Source organism: Opisthorchis viverrini (assembly GCF_000715545.1).
Source record: "Opisthorchis viverrini unplaced genomic scaffold opera_v5_190, whole genome shotgun sequence".
Lineage (NCBI taxonomy): Eukaryota > Metazoa > Platyhelminthes > Trematoda > Opisthorchiida > Opisthorchiidae > Opisthorchis > Opisthorchis viverrini.
In genome coordinates, this window is record NW_008751846.1 from 185,683 (window position 1) to 206,176 (window position 20,494).

General features: G+C 45.6%; 2 protein-coding genes across 2 annotated transcripts in view; one reads left to right on the plus strand and one right to left on the minus strand.

The window, feature by feature from the left end:
- T265_14409 (hypothetical protein) overlaps positions 1–18,498 on the minus strand; it is a gene marked incomplete at both ends in the record, with an annotated part of 43,091 nt that extends 24,593 nt beyond the window's left edge. The window contains 8 exon segments of the mRNA XM_009173510.1: positions 160–252; positions 3,424–3,656; positions 8,237–8,516; positions 9,644–9,846; positions 11,135–11,256; positions 13,604–13,859; positions 18,055–18,270; positions 18,276–18,498. Coding sequence (XP_009171774.1) covers positions 160–252; positions 3,424–3,656; positions 8,237–8,516; positions 9,644–9,846; positions 11,135–11,256; positions 13,604–13,859; positions 18,055–18,270; positions 18,276–18,498 — 1,626 coding nt within the window.
- T265_07845 (hypothetical protein) lies at positions 234–6,872 on the plus strand (the record flags this gene model as incomplete). The annotated part of the gene is made up of 4 exons (XM_009173485.1): positions 234–279; positions 420–608; positions 1,520–1,709; positions 6,677–6,872. The coding sequence occupies 4 exons, from the start codon at positions 234–236 to the stop codon at positions 6,870–6,872; spliced, it is 621 nt and encodes a 206-aa protein (XP_009171749.1).
- Positions 18,499–20,494: the final 1,996 nt, after the last annotated feature.

Genomic DNA, 20,494 nt, shown 5'->3' on the forward strand with positions numbered 1-20,494 from the left:
AAAAAATAGCTGGTACTTCACTGAACAGAATGGCTACTCCATCGCGATGAATTCATTACGAGAGGAAAAGAGGTGTTTGACAACGAAAATACCAAAATAGCGGTTCAACAACAGCAGCCAGCTAGAAAAAAGGACTGTTTTAGGCAATCGATGACTCACTCGAAGCTGAGATAACAGCTGGAGGCAATTAGCGCGAACCAGCTTGACTTTGACAGAATCGTTCACATTTAGCAATGCCAATGGCACACGGCCCTGGAGAAGGAGAAGCAAGGTTGTGTAGTGAGCGTCGGACAACACAGAGAAACATCTGAATAGAGGAGGCGTAAATATATCACAGGCCATGAGTACATCAATGCCATGGAAAATTTCTGGATAATAATCGTTCAGCTGTAACACCCTTTTGGTTCCTAGCTGCCAAGCCACACAAAGGAAGCACGAGGGCTGGGATGCTGCCAGTCTAGACAAGGGAAGTCGAGAGGCAAAGGTCGGGTTCGAACCACGGACCTTCCGGTCAGTAAATTCGCGCTCTAACCACTTGAGCCATCTCGCCCTAAAATTTATGGATACACTGCAGTGGGCCAGCGGATGGAGTGTTATGACTTACAAACGTAACTTTGACTATCTGCAACCGTATGAAAATCGTCCAACTCGTCTTTCTTCGAGAAGAAGATAAGTATGTAAAATCTTTAGGGTTGTGATTTCGTGGTGAGATTTGCAAAGATGAATTTATCGCATGAAAAGCCGTTTCAAAAGGTGACGGGAGTTAGCTCCTCCCTGAACTAAAATCTCTGAAAATCAAGCCAATAGAAGTCCACAATGTTTAGACAAACACTCCATCCCAAAGTGTGATTGCTGTCTATAATCAACCCATTTTGCGCTCACTCCCCATAAAAAGGGTCTGGCGCAGACCTCCCCACAAAAAGTATCCAAACGTCTTAATAAGGAAGGTATCGGTTGCCTTTGGGAAAGCGTTACTGGATGTACCACATTGGTCGCACCGCGTCCCAGATGAGCTGTTCTGGTATCGGCCCCATGGGCAACCTCCGTAGGTTAGTAGGCCGAAGTTGGAAATGGTCGTGGGTGAGATCACGTGCTCGTGCTTGCAAGGTTCAAGCCTCACCACACCAGACGTGAAACTCTACCTGAGGAACGTTTCAAAGTGGCACTACCGACCCAGAAGAGAGACTCGAACGTTCACCCAGCTAAATGACCAACTGACTGTCACAAATCATATACTGTTGTTTGGGCTATCAACTAATTAATTTTCTGAAAATTTGAATTTTCGCGCAGTTTCTGCCATATTACTCATTATCCTCAAAGGACCGCGATTCCCTCCTACGGACGAGTTGCACTTTGTGAGCGCTAACGAATTTCCCGTTCACTAAGGTCGTACAAAATATAAACAATCGATGTTGCGCCCGCTAGACTTTGCCTTTGGTTGAGACAGTAAATGCTCTTCTCCCAAGTCCCGTTCTCCCTCTCTCTGCACAAAATGGTTGAACTCAGGTCATTCCTGAAGATTTGTGCGCTCGTTCGCAGGTCACGTATAAAAGAAAGAAAAAAAGAAAGCGTTCAGCTGTAGCACCCTTCCGGTGCCTAGCTGCCATGCCACCCGAAGGGAGCACGGGGGCTAGGATACTGCCAGGTTGCTCAAGCCTAGACAGGGGAAGTCGAGTGGCGGAGGTCGGATTCGAACTACGAACCTTCCGGTAACCACTTGGGCCATCTCACGTATAGTTGTAGACCTTACCCGTTGAGATCATAAAAACTGACCAATATCACCAGGTGGGTATGATGTGGCGTGGAATCGACGACGAAATAGGCCAGTACATCCTGGGTGGGCAGTACACTAAACCGTTACAGAAACTGGATCTCAGACAGAAACATTCAACAATCCAAGCTAACTATCCCGGGGACCACATACTATTACCAGCTGGCTTCAATAGGTGCTGACTGGTCAAATTGTAGTATAGATCTCCACAGCAGATGTACAAGGGACAACGGCAACTGTTCGTTGTCCATTAGAGTAACAGCCACACTAAAACCATAACGAAGCGATCAGGAGGTTTTTCAGAGAAATGCAAATGGCATAGAAATCCCTTCTGACCTGAAAGAAATCACAGACTGGTCCCGGTGTAGGGGTGTATACTACTGATGAAGGATGCCAATAGTCTACTGTCCGAGGTCCGAGCTCCGCCAGAAGGTGAAGGTTACTATATAAATTGTGGAACCGCTTTGCAGTGTTCGTTCACTGTTGTTTAATAGTCGGTGGACTTTCATGAAGGTTCAAGAGGGCGCGTGAGACTATTCACTTCACAAAAAATTTGTGCAGATGATATATTTACTTTCTTGTCTACTGGTTTTTAACTTAGTTCGTGTTTGCTAATGAACAGCTTCGCAGTAAAGAGCTTTCCTCTTTTAACCGGTATTTTTGTTACGCTGATTTTTTTCTATTTTGGTGGTTTTGTACCAGTCGATTAAGGTAGTATTTCTGTAAATTCTGGGACTCAATTCTAACGAGATCTAACGAAAAACTTCGTTCTCTTGGATTCAGTGGCAATGCAGCTATAATATAATGTGACATAATTATCGTAATAACATATTACGACATAACATAGAACACAATACATAGTACATACATACAAATGTAACAATTTACGACGAGCAGCTTTATCGCCGGGTGTTACGCCATAGATCAACTCCAAAGAGAAGTGAGAGCCACTTGTAACGAGCGCAACCCGTACCACCGTGCGAAGTGGGTCAAGCTGTCCTCCAAAAAGAAGCTTCTATACTACTCATAAGTTCAGTGGAAGCACTGGACATCCCATTACAGATTTCACCCTTCTTCGGGCTCATCAGGTGGGCCCGCTTCTCGAATTCCCATCAATCCTACTTCGCATTTGGACACCAAACTGTACGATTGTTGGAAATTAACTTTGCGCTGACGAGAGACTAAGCTGAATTTCGTCCTAATCTTTCGTTTATGGTTTTCATCAACTGAATGTGATGCATAAAGGCTGTATCACGTATGTCCGCTCAAGGCAACAAAATGAATGAGACAAAGGAATTCATGTGAAATCAAACCTAGTCCACCTCACTACCAGAATTCGCCTCAATCAAAGATGGGATCACACTGTATGAAAACTGTCACGAGTATCCTCATCATTTTTGCCCTACGTGTAACGTATCAGATTGCGCTGTTATAGGGATAGAACGGAGTTATATCTCTCAAAACGACCGCCTTGAGTCGTCTAGTAACAGGCATGAACAGTGATCGATCAGAAGAGATCGAGCATGAGCGGCATTCAGTGAAAACGAATCATTCAGTTCACCCTAACCAATTCAGTTTGCTTGTATGAAGTTCACAACGAACCTCGTCAGCACGCATCCTCCGTACATAGAACAACGCACACAATTACTTACGACGGAATTGACTGGGATAGGAACTCCGATCAAACTGGCCATAAGAGGACATAAGTCGGCCTGTTGTATATCACGTCTCACGCGTCCTTCTATGTGTGGCGGTAGACCGTACTTGTCCAAGGATACCGGTTGTCCAATTTCAGAGTCCGGAAGGAGTTTTGGACCGCTCAGGCCATCACCCCAAACAAGTAATGGTGTGACCGTCTCGTGGATAGATCCAGCTCCATGACTTCCTGCGCGAAAAAGTACCACAAAATAAAACAAATCAGTCACAACAACAAGTTCCAGCGCAAAATATGAGTTTTCGAACAGTGTCGTTCATTCTGCGATGCAGTATAAAACCTTCATTCAAATTTCATAATACATAACGGATCGTAGGATGAAACGGTCAAACAAAGTGACGACCGGACAGTTCAAATGTTAGGTTGCAGCAAACGATTATACATTTGAAACTCTGAGGGTGCATATTGCAGAAAATGTGGAAGGCTATGGCTATGCGAGTAAAGTCGAGATTAAAGTGATGAGGATGGTGAGCTGCTCCTAAGGCTAACACGGTAACTATTCCATTTAATGTCCTTCCTTGTGAATAGTCTGCCTCTACTATAATGGTATGGCTGTGCACAACATTCAGGAATACCATGCAACTCAACGTTCCATAGTGAGGCCATCACGCCATGTGACCGCATCCCCCTAGTCCTTCCTACAGTATCATAAAAAAAGTAGAAAGCCTACAGATCCTGAAAAGGACTAGACCTCACCGTGGTATGAAGGTTTGTGTGCCTCTGTGACTCATTAAGGTATACTTAGGGTAGGGTGTCCCTGCGGCACCCACAGACTCTCACATACCAGGTTGGTCAGTGGTTAGAGGTCTGACAAACATAGTCTCCTGGTCCTCCATGTTGCCAACTTGTCCCGTAGAAACGGTAATGCACTTGCATTTCCCACCAAACACCGCTGCCTTGGGGTTAGGCTTTTGAGCCAAATGCTTTGTTTGAGGAACCCAATCACCCTCCTATCTAGGTGTGCACTCCCTGACAGTATCCCAGCCCACATATAACCACGCATTATACGACGGAAAAGCATCAATGTTGAACACTGTTGTTAAACTGTCTGTGATAATTGTGAGAGAGTGCAAATACACGCTATGCTCCTTAGTTCGGCACCAAAGTTCAGGCGCCTTTTCCCACAACAATTGGGTCCGATCAAGGCTGTTTCCGCTATTCCACTCACTCCGTTATCATGCACATTTCAACGGACCGTGTATCGTAGTATTGAAATACTATTTACAAAATAACTAAAATATAAACACGACGCATATCTAATTAGCACAGTCTAATTTAGATGGGATATCGGAATGGGTCCATTACTTTAGTGTGTGTGACGCCTACAAAGTGTAATCCTCCATCGGGAGTTTTATGAGGGGCTTGTGTTGGGTGAGAGTCGTAAGGGAGGTCGGGTCGTCTTCCTCTAGTAGGGTGCTCACATGTGCCTGCTTCAGTGTTGTGTGGGCACTTTTTCTAAAGGTATTAGGCAGAGTCCCCTTCCTTTCTTACCGCCTTGAACTGGGTCGTTCTCTCCTCTTTTCTATGATTTAACAAAGACCGTAAATCTCTTCTTCGAGGAGAGAACAGGTGCAAAATGGCTGTCTCGAGATCAAAGTACTTGTTCAGTCCGAAAGTGGTATCAAACTGGAACGAAAGTTGTAGAGCCTCAAAATGATCGAGGACATAGACACAAGTAAGTAGCGCACGTGTAGCAAGATAATCAACTATTTTTTTAACGGAACTTCTGGTAATCGATTCAGGTTCCGCTGGGTTCGAACATGATTTGCGCATAGGCTGAGTGAATCTTGGGAGGTACATTATAAAATGAACTCCTTTACGGTAGATCCAGAATCCCAGTGACCCGGTCTTGTACCTGTGCTTGTTTTTTTTAATTGTCACGTGAGGAGAAACCATCATTTTACAGGTTGGTATGTTGTGTTAGCTGGAACTGCTACATTTTACGGCGATCGGAGCACCGACTGAAGGCGGGCCATCCATGAAGAGGCAATAACTGTAGCTATTCTGCTTAGCGGGATGGTAGAATTAGACTGGTAGCAGTTGATAGACAACAATAAATAAGGGTCAAACGAATGGATCACCCAGTATGCGTTCGGGATAACTCAACGGCTAACACACAAACTTAATGACGGGAACGTCCGTGGTTCGAAGCGCACCTATGCAACTCGACTGCTCCCATCTAAGCTGGGGAAACATGGCAATATGCCAGCTCATGTGCTTCGTTCGGGTTGAGTGGTAACTATTGCACAGAAACGGTGCAACAGTCGAAGAATTGCATTTCATTTTTTGCTCAATTTTTCACTCACCACCACAACGGTCAAAAGGGACAACAAACAGTCCTTCTGAGAATCAGTAAACACGATTGAATAGAAATCATTGTTGAACAAGAGATACTGCAACCTCTTGCCAAACTACCGTGTAAGTGAGTCATGGCATTCAGGGACGAAGAATGAATCTGGGACTTTCTAGTTTTGAGGAGGCAAACCGTCCATTAGTTACCCCAACCAAATTTACTACACTCTCTCCTTTGGTGACCAAAAAGCCAGTGAGCAGTGTGAGACATCTGAAGGTTGAGTTTTCACGTGACACCGCTGTGCTGACCTGAGTGGGGTACAGAACAGGCGCGACATATAGTAAGTTATCAACCTTTTAAAGTCGGAGCTGTTAGTGCTCCCATCAGTAATGTCAGTATTCCGGTGCTGTCGAAAGGTGCAGGAGCTCACTAGATGGATTTGCAACAAGCTCTGACTAATTTTGTGCAGTAATGATATGGTATCGAACAAAATCAGTGCACAACGGAAAAGGATGCGGGTACATGTTACAGAATGGGAGTGATTCCAACTCGGCTCCGGTAGACAAACAACGGTGTTGTCATAAGAATGAACTCAGGGGGTCCCAGGTGCGCAGGGTCATCAGACATGAGGCCACGGGTTTGGATCCCACGCCAGACGTTTATATTATGTAGACTTCAGTTTCAATCAAAACTCTCGTGTTCCCTATGACAGAAGAAAGTACTGACTTGATAGTTGGATCGAAATACTTGGACAATGTTGTGGAGTTTCACGACGATTTTACAAAGCACTTCATTTCACGCCTACTTATCCGGCGGTAGTTAGAAGCGCTATTCATTTGTTCCTGGGCTTCTAAAAGTAAAGCACTTAGAAAATCATCCTTGTATCACACTTTTCGAGATGGCTCAAGTGGTTAGAGCGCAAATTTACTGACCGGAAAGTCCGTGGTTCGAACCAGACCTCTGCCTCTCGACTTCCCCTGTCTAGACTTGGGCAACCTGGCAGTATCCCAGTCCTCATGCTTCCTTCGAGTAGCATGGCAGCTAGGCGCCGAATGATTTATTTTTTATTTTTACTACAATTTGCTCAGTTTTAGCAGCTATCTGGTTCGCAACTGCTCTACAACCAGAAAGAAGCACAGAGTACGATATACAGCAACGCTATCCCAAACCAGAGAATGACAATCGATATCCAGGGCTGAGTGAGGACTACGGACCCTTCGTTTAGGGAGTCTGAGCCTAATCAAGCTACTGAAGGACGGAGCTCAAGAAAGCTAAACGATTAATGTATGGAGCTGGTGGCCTCAAGGTCTGCGGTTCGAACCTAAATCTGGCTTTCGACTGCTCTTGTCCAGCTTTGGAAAACCCCGCAGTTCCTTGTGCCTTTTTCGAGGTTTGCGACAGATATCCAGAGCTGCACCATAAGCAATTTATTATCCCCTTTTTCCATTGTGATACCTCAGGTAATTCCATCTAGAAATCTCTGAGACAGCTTATTAAGCGAACATAAGTCGGTTGAAGTTCCTTCATTTGCAAGAAGTTGAGGAAATATGTGCGACGTTCTATAAGCTATATGGCTCAGTGGTTAGAGCACGAATTTACTGACCGGAAGGTCCGTGGTTCAAACCCGACCTCTGCCTCTCGACTTCGGCTCAGGGGTTGGAGCGCGAATTTACGGACCGGAAGGTCCGTGGTTCAAACCCGGCCTCTGCCTCTCGACTTCCCTTGTCTAGGCTTGGGAACCCTGGCAGTAACCCAGTCCTCGCGCGCTTCCTTCGGGTGGCATGACAGCCAGGCACCCAAAGGGTGTTACGGCTGAACGATTATCTTTAATCCACCCAGATGGTCTCTACAGAAGGAGGAAAATGAGTCTTTGAACCATTGTAAGTGTGATCAGACCTGCCTATCCGATTGTTGAAGTTGATCAGATTCACTCGCTTGCTAGGTGCCCACAAATCTGACTACTCGAGCCTGTGATTGGATGGTTCCCGGAGAAACACAACTTTTTCAGAGGATAAAAACTTTGTGAACCTGTCAGCTAACATCCAAAGAATGGATCGCTTCCAAAAACTGAACTAAGTTAAAGAGTCCGTTGATGAACGAATCCAGTTTCACGGAAATCTCGAGAGCGAAGTACACGAGGGAGGACAACTGAATCCACGGTGTGAGGTCGAAAATAATCGCAACGTGTTTCCTCGAACGGGGCTGTGAAGTTATGACAGAAAACCCACCGATTCGTGGTAAATGGTTAACAAAGTTCAGAAGTGCATACCATCACGATGCAATACGAGTGCTCAAGCATGATGACTATTCTGCATCGTCTAATACCTATCATGACAGAAACGTGATACAAGAACAAATTAGGTGGATTCTGCTCTCGAGAGGTGTGATGTGGTAGCAGCCTAAAAACTCATAGGCAACGGACAACTACAGGGTAGTAGGCAAAAAAGCTAAAACTCACCCCAGTCGGTCATTCCGTGATCCGCAGTGAGGATAAAGGCTACCGTCACATTCAAACCCTCAGAAGCCTTTTCAACTTCGCGGACTACCTCTTCTACGGAGCGATCCAGATGACGCAGTAGCTCGACATATTGATTCGAATTTGGTTTAAAAGCGTGTCCCACAAGATCAGCCGCATCCAAATGCAAGAAGGCCACATGGCCTTTGCGCAGGGTTGAAGATTGGTCGGTCGGTGTGGATAATGTAGCGAAGAACCCAGTCTCTTTATTGTGCAACTCGGCCTAGAAATTTAGAGGAGAGATAGAAAGCAACCACGGTAAAACTATCAAAGACTTACACCAGAATGAAATGAAAATTGTTTTCTCACACGGATAGTCCACTGATACGTGCAAAATAAAGTACAAAACACAGTGGAAAAACGAGTTTGCCGGTTTTGAGCACCGATAAACGTTTGGTTATTTGTTTTAAGTAATAGGAGCAGGCTGAGGAGAGCGATTGGAAAGTCCGGAATCCGACTAATTAGTTTATCTGCAACAGTTATAGCTCTTTTGATCAGTAGAGAAAGTATATTTGTAATCAACATCAGCAATACTAACTAGTGGACTAAACTTGATCGGTATTCAGTCGATCTTTAAAAAATGAAAAGGTTGCCCATCGTACCCGAAACATCGGAGCATAAACATCTTATTCCACTAAACTGTGTTTTGGCTTTGAACTTTTCGCATGATGTCTACACAGGCTATATAATAGTGCTCAGTTTTCGTTCACTGACTTGAAGATTCGGAAGAGATAGCTATGCAGCATAGTGCAACAGTTCGTCCGGTCTATGTGTGTGTTGTGTGAGCGCTATCTGCGCGTTCGAAATGGTGCAATCCCGCGTTAATTTTGATTTCGTTCAGCTGTAGCGCCCTTTCGGTGTCTAACTGCCATGCCGCCCGAGGGTTGTACAGGGGCTGGGATACAGCCAGGTTGCCCAAGCCTAGACAAGGGAAGTCGAGAGACGGAGGTCGGGTTCGAACCACAGACCTTCCGGCCAGTAAGTTCGCGCCCTAACCACTTGGGCCATCTCGCCCCCCTAATTGTGATTTAGTGACGTCGTTATTAAGTTCACTGCGGCTAGATCCGCCAATATCAAACGCCATTGTAACCGGACTTAAGCGCACGCGCAAAGGGTTGTGGTCGAAGCATGAGCGCTTAAAAGTAGGTGATTAATGCGTATTGCTATTTGAAAAATTCCACGATCCGAAGGGAGGTGTTTGATCCAGACCATGGTATTGGGCGAAAATGTATAAAACGTTAATATTGTTATGCTGCTATGTCACGGGACAAATTATGGGGTCACGACAGAATCAAAAACACGAGAATCAAGGCAAAAGCACAGGCAGAGCACCACAACAGTACAACCTACCAAGAACTGGTCTACCGTCCAGCGGTCGATATCCGAGATGCTATGCTTGACCAAGTCACTCAACTCACTGGGGGAGCTCTTGGCCATCACGAGATTCACAGTGTTCAAACCGAAAGCTTGAACTACTTCATGTGTACCCCAAGCCCAAGCGCGCTGAGAACGATTGAGTATGGAATCGAATTCCACGGCATTTGCTTGCCATCCTGGTAAAAAGGACCGACAAAACGGGTGTGATACAACGCAATGAAGAGGAAAAGCGGTATTTAACAAAAGAGCCCACTGTGAAAACAGTGACAAGCACAAAGTGTAAAACTGAAATTAAACGATGCAGCCAACAGACAGCCTGTCTGAGTAAGGATTTCGTAAGTGACACCGGGAAAACCAACGCGAAAACTAGTTAGTCATAGAAGAGTATGGGGGAAAATGAGTCTCATAAATAAGGGACATAAAAGCTCTGTACTCTATTAGAAGCAGGACAAAGTAGGATTTGTCTAAAACATATCTGGTGCCGCGAGATAGTATGGGATACCACTGTTACGGCGGATACTACTGGTGGTCGATTGGTGTTTTCTAATGAACGACTTCGTGGCACAGGGCTTTCTTCCTTACATCATCAATCAGACTGAGAGGATGATGAGAGATAGCCAGCAGATTTACATCGGTGCGGTACTAGTGTAATTGCGGGCAATCATACGTTATTGACCATGTAGGTCAAGAGGGTATACAATCGGGGACTGACGAGACAGCAAGAGCCTTGTTCAGGAAATGCTTGGTGAAACTCTCGACTAAAAATTATAGACTATTAGACACTGGGTTGCACCATGAATAACCGGAATCAACACCTTCTTAGCCCAACTTGGCTAGGGAAATAACCCTGGTTGGAACACAGACGAGTTAGGATATACGTGCTCCGAAGTATAAACTTATTATGTCCCTTCCGAAAAAAAAACAAATTGTTTGGCGGGGACGAACCGGCAAGTGTCCCGTGATTCCTGACAAGAACGGAATTAGTGAGCTCCTAAGCCACCGACGAACAGCTACTGTCAGAAACTCGAGTGAGCTGCTAAGCCACCGACGAACAGCTCAACGAATGACTATTTAGAAGCACCACTGTAATACACTTTGGTGAGGAGCTGAAGCCGTAACTGGGTGCAGTATCACCGGGGTAACTCGTCCATTCACTGTGTTACATTCTTATATGTGCCACAAAGAATGCCTGCCAAGCGAGAAATATGGTTGTCCGAAACTGAAGAAACCAAAAGAAGAAATCGAATAAAAATGCTTTTCCCGAGGAACCTGATTGCTGAAGAAACTTTTTGAAACCGATAATAAGTGGCCTTTCTAGGGGAGAATTAAATTGCCACAACACCAGAAATGAGCTTCAATTGTCGACACCGTGGATGTCGGCTTCCGAATTTCGATTAAAATAAATCAGAGACATTTTAGTTAATCCATAATAACAGAATAATGAAAATGGATACGCTGACAAACCTTTTGTGATGGAAGCAACATCTTCGTAAAATCCACCAAGCATAGCAATGTGGCCAGGCCTGGACTCTGTTGGGACACGAGTGTGAGACAAGCCCCAAGCCCCCTTGTTGAGCAGTATGTTCCTTCAAAAAGAAGTCGGGGAATATGTTTCGTTATTGTGTAGAACATAGAGTCAACCATGAGTGCGATAAATTCAATTTATCCTTTGGGAGAGAATGTGCGCTTAAAATTACATGTCACAGGCTCTGAAAAGTACTAATAAAAGTAGTAGTAACGTGGCTAGGCTGCGGTTTATATGTTGAATTAAACCAAACATGTGGTATTACACGGATAACTTTTGCCTGCAGCGCATACCCTGGTCGGACAATAAAACCAAGACGATGAGATAGAATGACAGCACCCCCACTTGGTTAACTCGCGAGTAATGATAAGAACCTGACTACAGTGCAATACCAAGCCAAAGCAAACTCCTTCCACCCTGAGAAAGCACACAAACAAACGATAAATCGACGGTTTGCCAGTGCGAGGTGATCATTGGCTGACAGTACAACCATTGGCTTAAGACACCTGTAGAGAATCTGAAAATCAACCAGTCAGCCACATTTTTACTATTGGTGTAGCGGAAGTTGAACAATCTGCGGAACGGGAGAGCTTTTGTTGACAAAATACTGTTCTTAAGGTTACGGAAAACTCTTCGACAAAGCACAACTAGTTTCATCGTTCTAGGGGCTTCCCAAGTAAGCACAGTCCCCGAGTTGGTAGTTCTATCTTCTACGCTCAGTTTCAAAACCAAATTATTGTTAACAATAGACTCTCAGCTCAAACATATCCTAAATAGTGGATTCAGCTGGGATCCAGTTGAGCCTCCCATGTCAATTTTCAAATGATTGTATCTACCCAGAGGGGACCTTTTCCGTTGAGTGGTTTGTTCATGACCTATTATGCTACGTTAACGATCTGTTAAAATTCACGATGACATGAGTCCAAACTGTATGATGTACCGGCTACTTTTCACTGGTTAGCTGCTCAAAATAACTACCGGTGTGAGTTTACATTGAAAAATCCGCTCCGTGAAACAGTGGGAAATGAGAAAAAATGTGGATACATACTCAATCTAGCTCCTTTCAAAGCCGATATTTCTATCACATCGCATTCTGTTGTTGCCAAGGTTAGGAAAACTTCGACCGATTGTATCCCAGAAGGAGGGCTAAGGATGACGAGACAGAAGGGACAGAGGACGACTACAAAGTCTACATGTGGTCGGTGCTGTCCGCTTTCCACGCTAAGGTTCAAAGAACCCTCTCTGTGCATGGCTGCAGATGTTGCAAGATGTGGTTGTTGTGGACAGCTCCGGTATTTGTCATAACCTACAACTAAGGTCTTTCCCCCTTCCTCTCTCTCCAATTCAGATCCTAAATTGACAGTTGTACGACAATTAAACACCAGTGTTGCCGTACTGGTATGAAGGCGACTAAAGTAATTACATTTGAAATTAGAAACTCACAATTGTTACGTTACCATTTCTACGGAACAAGTCGCCACATGTTCCAACCCCAAACCCAAAGGACCAGGAGATTGTTTGTCAGACCTCTAACTATTTACCAACCTGGTATGAGAGACCCTGTGAATGCCGCAGGGGCACCTCTCATTATAGCTCAGTGGGTCGATGAGGTGCACAAACCCTCAGACCGCTGTAAGGTCCAGTCTCTTCGTGACGACGGAGATTGCCGCTTCAGAAATCACCACCATCTTTAATTTTTGCCGGTTCTTATTCACCTACACACACTCTTGTATCTTCACTTTCGTACGTGGCAACAACAACCTTGCTGAACATCAAACCTACTCGTCCCATAAAAGTGGATCCGATATAAAGATGCGATTCATTATTCGTTTCGTGCTGAACACAGTTTACTCTTAACAAAGCACATAACGGCTACGAGCAGTCATAATGGTTTGGTCATGTGTTGCGTACATCGGGCGATTGTCTACCGAAGTGTTGTTTTCCGTGACCAACCCAAAAATGGCACAACCAGAGAGGTGGGCAACCTTTAACCCGACAGAGGGGTATGTGAGCGATCACGAAAAGTAGGTACGACTCGCCTCCTAGTAAGGGGTAAACGCGATCCCTCATATGCATGTTTGGAGACGCTGCAAGATATCGATACCAATCGATTTCAATGGCTCTCATGAGGCCAGTGTTTACCCAGATTGTTTGACGGAATGTTTGGAAGTATATGCACCTTGGAATTAGTGTGGTCGGCTAGCGCCAGGATCCTACGAAATCACGAAAAAGGTTTTCAAATGAACTTAAGTTATACGGCGGCCAACCATGGGTGTTGGACAAATATGTTGTGCTGTCGGGAATGATGATGTAGTAATAACGCTTCGGTTCCTGTACACCGTTTGCCGGTCGCTGGGATAAGCTAGTGAAAAAAATTGTAAAAACGCCACATGCAGCACAAGACTAACCTGATAAATGGAGTGTACTTCAACTGGGATCCGAAAAGTTTATCTGCTCGCATGCCATCCGTAACCATGAATATCAAATGCGTGGAGAGATGTGAGACATTCAGAGGGACGAGAGGAGTTCCGCGAACCAAAGGCGAAGTGTAGTAAACAGCAAAGATTGAATAGAACAAGAATACGTACAAACACACGGCTGCTAAAAACTCGAGGGTCCTTTGCAGTGCGCCACTCATTCCAGAAATCTCGCGAATGTGGAGGACTGAAATAGGGAGTAAAAAACGTATGAATATGGCCGTGGATACTAAATGTACGAGCTGTATTTTTGGGTTCATCTTCAACCACTTTATTGCACATTTGTTAGGAGTAAGATGGCCGTCAAAACGAAAACAGAAAAAGAACGCAACTCACCTACCACTACTTTGCGACAAACTTCTCCCGGAGGAAGAAGAGTAGGCCCCTTAAAATTGATGTATGTTGTATCTCCGAAACATGCATGCAAGACTCAAGTTCGTTCATGCATCCCAGAAAGTCGAGGACGAGCTCACCTCCTCCGCAATTCTCCCTTCTTGTGTCCGGTGATGAAGGAGCGATGATCCGCGGAAAATATACGGAACGGAATTCGCATTCAGCCGCAGAGTTGAACGCACTTTACTGTAGTGGGTACGAGTGAACAGTCGTCTTTGCACCGTCCGGTCATCCAGCTCAATCAATCTCAATGCCTGTCGGTATAAAATGACGTGGCTGTTTATTGTATCGGGCTAGACAGCAACGAACTGCAGTTCTGATGCTGAGAAATATACTTTCTATCGAGAGTTATTCGGGCTCATTCGTCAGGCAAGAAGCACTGACATTGTGGTCTCTCGGGCGAAATGAATGCCAAAGTCAGTCGTGTGAGCTCCTTGAAATCACATTTGGGCGGCCGATTCGGAGTCGATGCTCGTCACGCAAATATAGGAGGTCGACTGTTGATCATGAACTGTTTCTGGCAAGTACAAGCTTTCAGCATAAACATTCGAATCGCGTAACCTGGCGGCCACCAACTGCAAATCAACCATGGACCAATTGGGGCCACGTGGCCATCAGCCACTGGTGGAGCTACAAATGAAGACTGCTGTTCCTTCCCTGGCACACAACTTGATTCCAATCACGCCATGGTGCGTGCAGGCCTGACAGTTCGCCTCTCTACAGGCTTACGCAAGTCAGAAAGAAGCATGCCAATCTATCATCTTTGAATAACTACCATAGCTCGGCAGTACTGAGCTGAACTAGCTCAAACAACTGCCTACAGTAAACCAATACTGCACTAGTAGTGGGAATGTGGTTGAAGCATGACAGAATGTGAAAGGAGCTAGGCTAGCGGCATAGAAAATTCGAGTGATGATTGATTCCAGGAAGTTCGTACCAGCAGGCACCGAGTACGACGGTGCATACAAACCCCTCAAACACCAAATAGCGTAGAGCCTAAGGAGAGACCGAGAGCTTTGGTGGACATCGAATCCTCGGGAGAGGAAACAGGCTTTTGCTACTGGAAACAAACTTGCCCTATATAAACTAATACTATCGACTGACCCTAGGACAAAAACGGTCAGTGAAACGGTAAGTGAAAAAGGCAGCTCGTTAAATCACTCACAAAGGCTTCGACTGGAAAAATGGGCCGAACACTTCGAAAAACTGTTTACTCGGCCTCCTATAGCGCAGCCTCTGGAGATAGTGCAGATAGTGGAGATAACCCACTTCAAAAAAGGTGAAGAATCCCTGGTGACCCATCTGATAGGGTTCATTGGTGCGATATGGAGCAAAGAGAAGGCCCCTGCAGACGAGCATTTCGACAGTTATACCTCCCTTCAAGAAGGATAAGCGAACGCTGCGTGAATACCATCACAGAATCAGCCGGCTAGCTGTAACACTGAAGGATATCTCTGGTCATACCCTCCAAAGGTTGGCTGAACACAAGAAGAGGCAGATCCGTGCAAACGAAACTGGGCTCCGTCCTGCAAGAGGGTGCATCGATCCTGTTCTTACCCTCCCACATATTCTGGAACCGTAACACTGTTTCCAGCGTCCAACAACGGTCGTCCTCCTTGGCTTGAAAGATCCCTTTGACTCTGTGGACCGTCAGGCACTATGATATTGTCTATGGAGCAAAGGCGTACACCATAAATTATTGGCCATCTATAAGGTGCTGTACACCAACTTCCGCGGATATGTGAAGACCTACGAGAAGCTCTCGTCTGAGTTCACTACATCAAGTGGTGTCAGGCGAGGCTGTTCTCTTTCACCGTTCCCCTTCAACTTCGTCAATGAAGCGAGTATGGAAGACTCACTATCAGCCTCTAATGCCTGAGGGGCTGGGTTTCGCCCTGGACGTTCGCTCACAGATACCAAGTACGCAGACGACATAGTTCTTCTTGGAGCTGACGCAAATGTAATGCAAAGAATATAAAATTATCCAAATAATTCCACCCCACGGTTTAGCATGCCCTTCACACCTGCAAAGTGTAGAGTGCTGGTGTGAGACTTGGTGGGTTCGAATCCTAACTTCATACTTGCGGATGAGTTGATTGAGGTAGTAGACAATTGTTCCACCTGGTGAACTGTGTCAGTCGCAGTGGTCTTGCGAAAGATTATAGTTCTATTCAGACCGGGAAGGCCAGAGCAGCTATTGTGAACGTGCATCACCTGTGGTGTAGACGTGAAATCAACTTATCCGTTGAGGGTCGAGTTTACAATGCCGGGGTGCGTTCTATATTACTATACGGGTCGGAAACATGGTCGCTAAGCGCTGAGGACGTCAAAAGACCTTCAGTGTTTGACCATCGATGTCTTCAGAACATTGCCTCAATCTGGTGGGAACGTCGGGTCAGTAATGCTAAATGACATGTAACAGCGTTCGGGAGAAACACTTCGTCCACAATAAACGAATTCAGCACACTGCATAGGTTGCGCTGGCTTGGTCACGTGCCCCATGTGCCGCTGTCTATTGTATTCTGTCGCATGAGTTCATTACGTCAAACAGTGTCAAGCAAGATCGTTATATGGCACTTCTTCACATTCGTCAATGTGATCATCTAAGCTTCATTGCTGGTCCCGAATACCTGTGGGGTCGAATTTCTTTCAGAGCATTGGCTCAGCATCAGACCCTGTGGTCTAACCGAGGACGACATTCTCGTCCGATTCGGAAGGCTAGGATATCTCAAGTGGTTAGACAGCGACTTCACTACCGGAAGGTCCGTGGTTCGAACCCGACCTCTGTCTCGACTACCCCTGTCTAGGCTTAGGCAACCTAGCATTAACCCAACCTTCGTGCTTCCTCCGGGTAGCGTGGCAGCTAGGCACCGGAAGGGTGTTACAGTTGACAGGATTTCTTGTCAATCTGCATTATCTGTGACACGAATGTGAAATCACCCTATACGTAAACGATTGAGTTTATAATGTTGCGGTGCGCTCCAAATGTATATCATACGACTCAGAAACTCGGCGTCTGCGAGCTGAGAACGGATCATTGCCTGAGTCTGGTTGAAACATCAGGTCAGTAATATCAAAGTACGCCAAATGGTTTACGGAAGAAAAACGCTCACTTATGATAGATGAGCTGATCACGCCCCACAAGTTGCGCTGGCTTGGTTACGTGTTTCGTATGCCGATCGACCGAATTCCTCAGATGGCCCATTTCGCACAACCACGCGAAAAGAGCAGAAGAACCAGCGGAGGTCAAGCACAAACTTGACAGCGAAATGAGAGTAAATATCAGCAAACTCAGATGTATTGCTCATTGTCGTCTCCTTGACTAGGGACCCAAAGTGGGGACAACAACAATGGTTGGAGACATGGACATTGATGGCCTAGTCGAGCGCATCTATCCAGGCCATTGCTTGCAGTGCAAAGCGAGAGGAATCAATGGCTAGGGCGCTAATTTGATGACCGGAAGGTTCGTGGTTCGAGCCCGACATCTGCGTCTTGACTTCCCCTGTCTAGCCTTAAGTAAAGTGGCAGTACCCCAGCCCTCGTGCTTCCTTCTGGTGGCATAGCAGTTGGGCACCGAAAGGATGCTACAGCTGAACAAATCTTTCCCTTCTTAATCTGCCCAGTGAAAAAGTCCGCTGATATCCCTGTGTTTATGCACCAATTTTATCAGCTACGGGCTCCAATGCACTCCTCTCGACCCCAACACTTCAGACTACGGAAAAACGAAACTGTAGCAGCTAAAAGGCTTGTACATCGTACGCAGTTTTTGCAGTTGGAATTTACTATGACGATGAGAAGTAGTTGTGATACGACAAATGTAAGAGCAGCCTTTTTAGATAATGATACGATGACTGCAATCCTCCGGAACTCGTTCTCGCTTCTAACTCTATGAAACACACGACATCAGTTTACGAGGAGTGTGCGGGAAAGAAATAAGAATAACAACGCTAAATTGAATATGCAATAATAAAGAGGTGGAACAGACTCACTAAGAGTTGTTTTTTTAAATAGTTCGTCGTTGGTAGCGATGTGGGTACCGGTAGATGCTTGTGACGAATTAGAAGCGGAGTCAGGAAGCGGATTCTTATGTGGTAGCACACTAACTTCAGCTCCCGTATCTAAGAGGGAACATAGACCACTTGATCGATCGGTGATGTGAGATAGGCGAGTAGTGCGAGAAGGACCACAGACAGTCGTCGCCGTCGCTGACAAACCGGGGTGTTTAAAGGGCTGTTGAAACACGGTTTGAAGGAACAAGGAAGTTGGCGTTTGCGTGCTTTGGGACCGAAAGATGGGTTATGCCAGCAGCAAGAGGGACGGAAACGCGACAACGATCGATATGAATGTGGTTGATGCTTGTTGGTTTTCAGCCGTTGTAGACGATCAGTTAAGATATCAAATCTTGTCTGCAGTTGCGAGGTGGCAGAAAGCATTGGGTCGGAAACTGCGGAAGTGTCGGGTTTAGGGGGAGAGGCGGAGCTAACGGGGCAGGTCTCCTGAATTTTTTCGCCATGTTAGCTAGCTGTTCCAGTCTGTGGTCATCAGAGAATGAACTGATGACGCGAGACATGGAGGGTGGAAGCTTATCAAGCTAGAGTTGTGTCATGACTTCTGCCACCAGCTTACGCCCGCAGAGGATACTGCACATACGGCGTAGTTGCGGTGGCGATTTATTGCCAATTTCGATTGTGTCGAATAAATCCCCAAGCACCTTATTTTGGTACTTGCCTGTCCTACTAATGACAGCCGCTTGAAGTGCCATAGGAATTTTCTTTGGGGATGTATTCCTAAAAATCTATTTCTGTTGCTACATCGTCAGGAAGATGTTAGACGACATAAGAAAAACGGGTGGCTTGAGAAGTAATACGTCGGGTGGTCCAAACAGCCTCGACTTGATAAAACTACACCCTGGGGTTGGAGGGATTAGTCTGGTAAACGGATCCTAATCGTATGCTCGACTAAATCAGGTGGACCGATCGATACACACTTCAAAGTGTGCATCTATAATGACCGGGTGGAAAAACTAAGACCTAAAAAGGAGCATATTAGGAAATATCAAGACCTTTCTAGAATCGACTCATGCTCACCAAATCTGTAGTGGTCTGGACACCCTAAAGGCTACTTCACCAGAAGTACACGCCAAAGAAATAGATACTATTCCTTTCAAGTCGTCGTATTTTTTCTTTTGCCCGGTAATTATAGAGGCACACTTCGATTCATCGGATTTAGTCGAGAATGCAATTAGCATACGTTTACTAGACTATAATCCCCGCAATCCCAGGGTATAGTTTCACCAGGTGGAGGCCGTTTTTACCACCCGACGCATCACTTCCCAAGTCACCCGGTTTTCCTATGTTGTCCAGCATCTTCCTTGTGATGTAGCAACAGAAGTGGAAGATCTGTTGGAAGATATTCCTACGGAAAATCCCTATGACGCCCTTCGAGTGACCGTCATCAGTAGGACAGGGAAGTCCGAAAACAAAATGCTACGGGATTTATTCACCACTGTCGAACTTGGTGACAGATTGCCATCACAATTGCTTCGTCACATGCACAGTCTCCTCTGCGGCCGTAAGCTAGCGGTGGAAATCATGGCCCAACTATGGCTCGACAAACTTCCCCCCGTCAGCAGCGCTTTCGTTGATAACCACAGCTTGGAGCAGTTAGCCCAAATGGCCGATAAAATCCACGAGACCTACCCCGGCAACCCCGTAGACTCCGTCTCCCGCCCTGCAACCACCAATCAAGAGCGAGCATTTTTGCTCCGGTCCTCAGAAGCACTCCCAAATTATTTTTGCCGAAACTATAAGGTTCCCGAAGCTGTAATATTTTAGGGGAGTTAGCCTAATCCATCTGCACCTTTCAGTGACATGATGCCCACAGCATTTTGTTTAAGTGAGCCAAATTCCAAGGTCACTGATCATCACCGATTCACGCTTTGTTACCGGTTTACGCGAGACACAGCAAGCGGCTAGGGGCACAATGCATTTTACTGTAAAACCCCTGCGGGCGAAATAAAAACTTTGACGTCAAAATACTGCACTTCTTTGCATATACGCGTGGACTGAAAACCACCCTCATCTGCCGTCATTCTTTGCGATTTCTTTTAATCGATCTCTTTTGAAAAATATTGGCGCACATTCGGCTTTGAACTTCGTCTGTTATGGCTTCAGAAGTGCCAGCGGCTAGAGGCACGATGTATTTTTCTGCAAAACCACTGCGGGCGAAAAAAAAACTTTAAATTCAAAATGTTCCACCTCTTTGCATATATGCGTAGGGTGAAAACCCCCACATCTGAGGTCAATTTTATGCGATTTGTATTAATCGATGTCATTTGAAAATTATTGGCGCACATTCGGCGTCGAACTTCGTCTGCTATGGCTTCAGAAGTGACTTTCGTTGAGAAATCTGTGGGTGTATCGTTTTCAT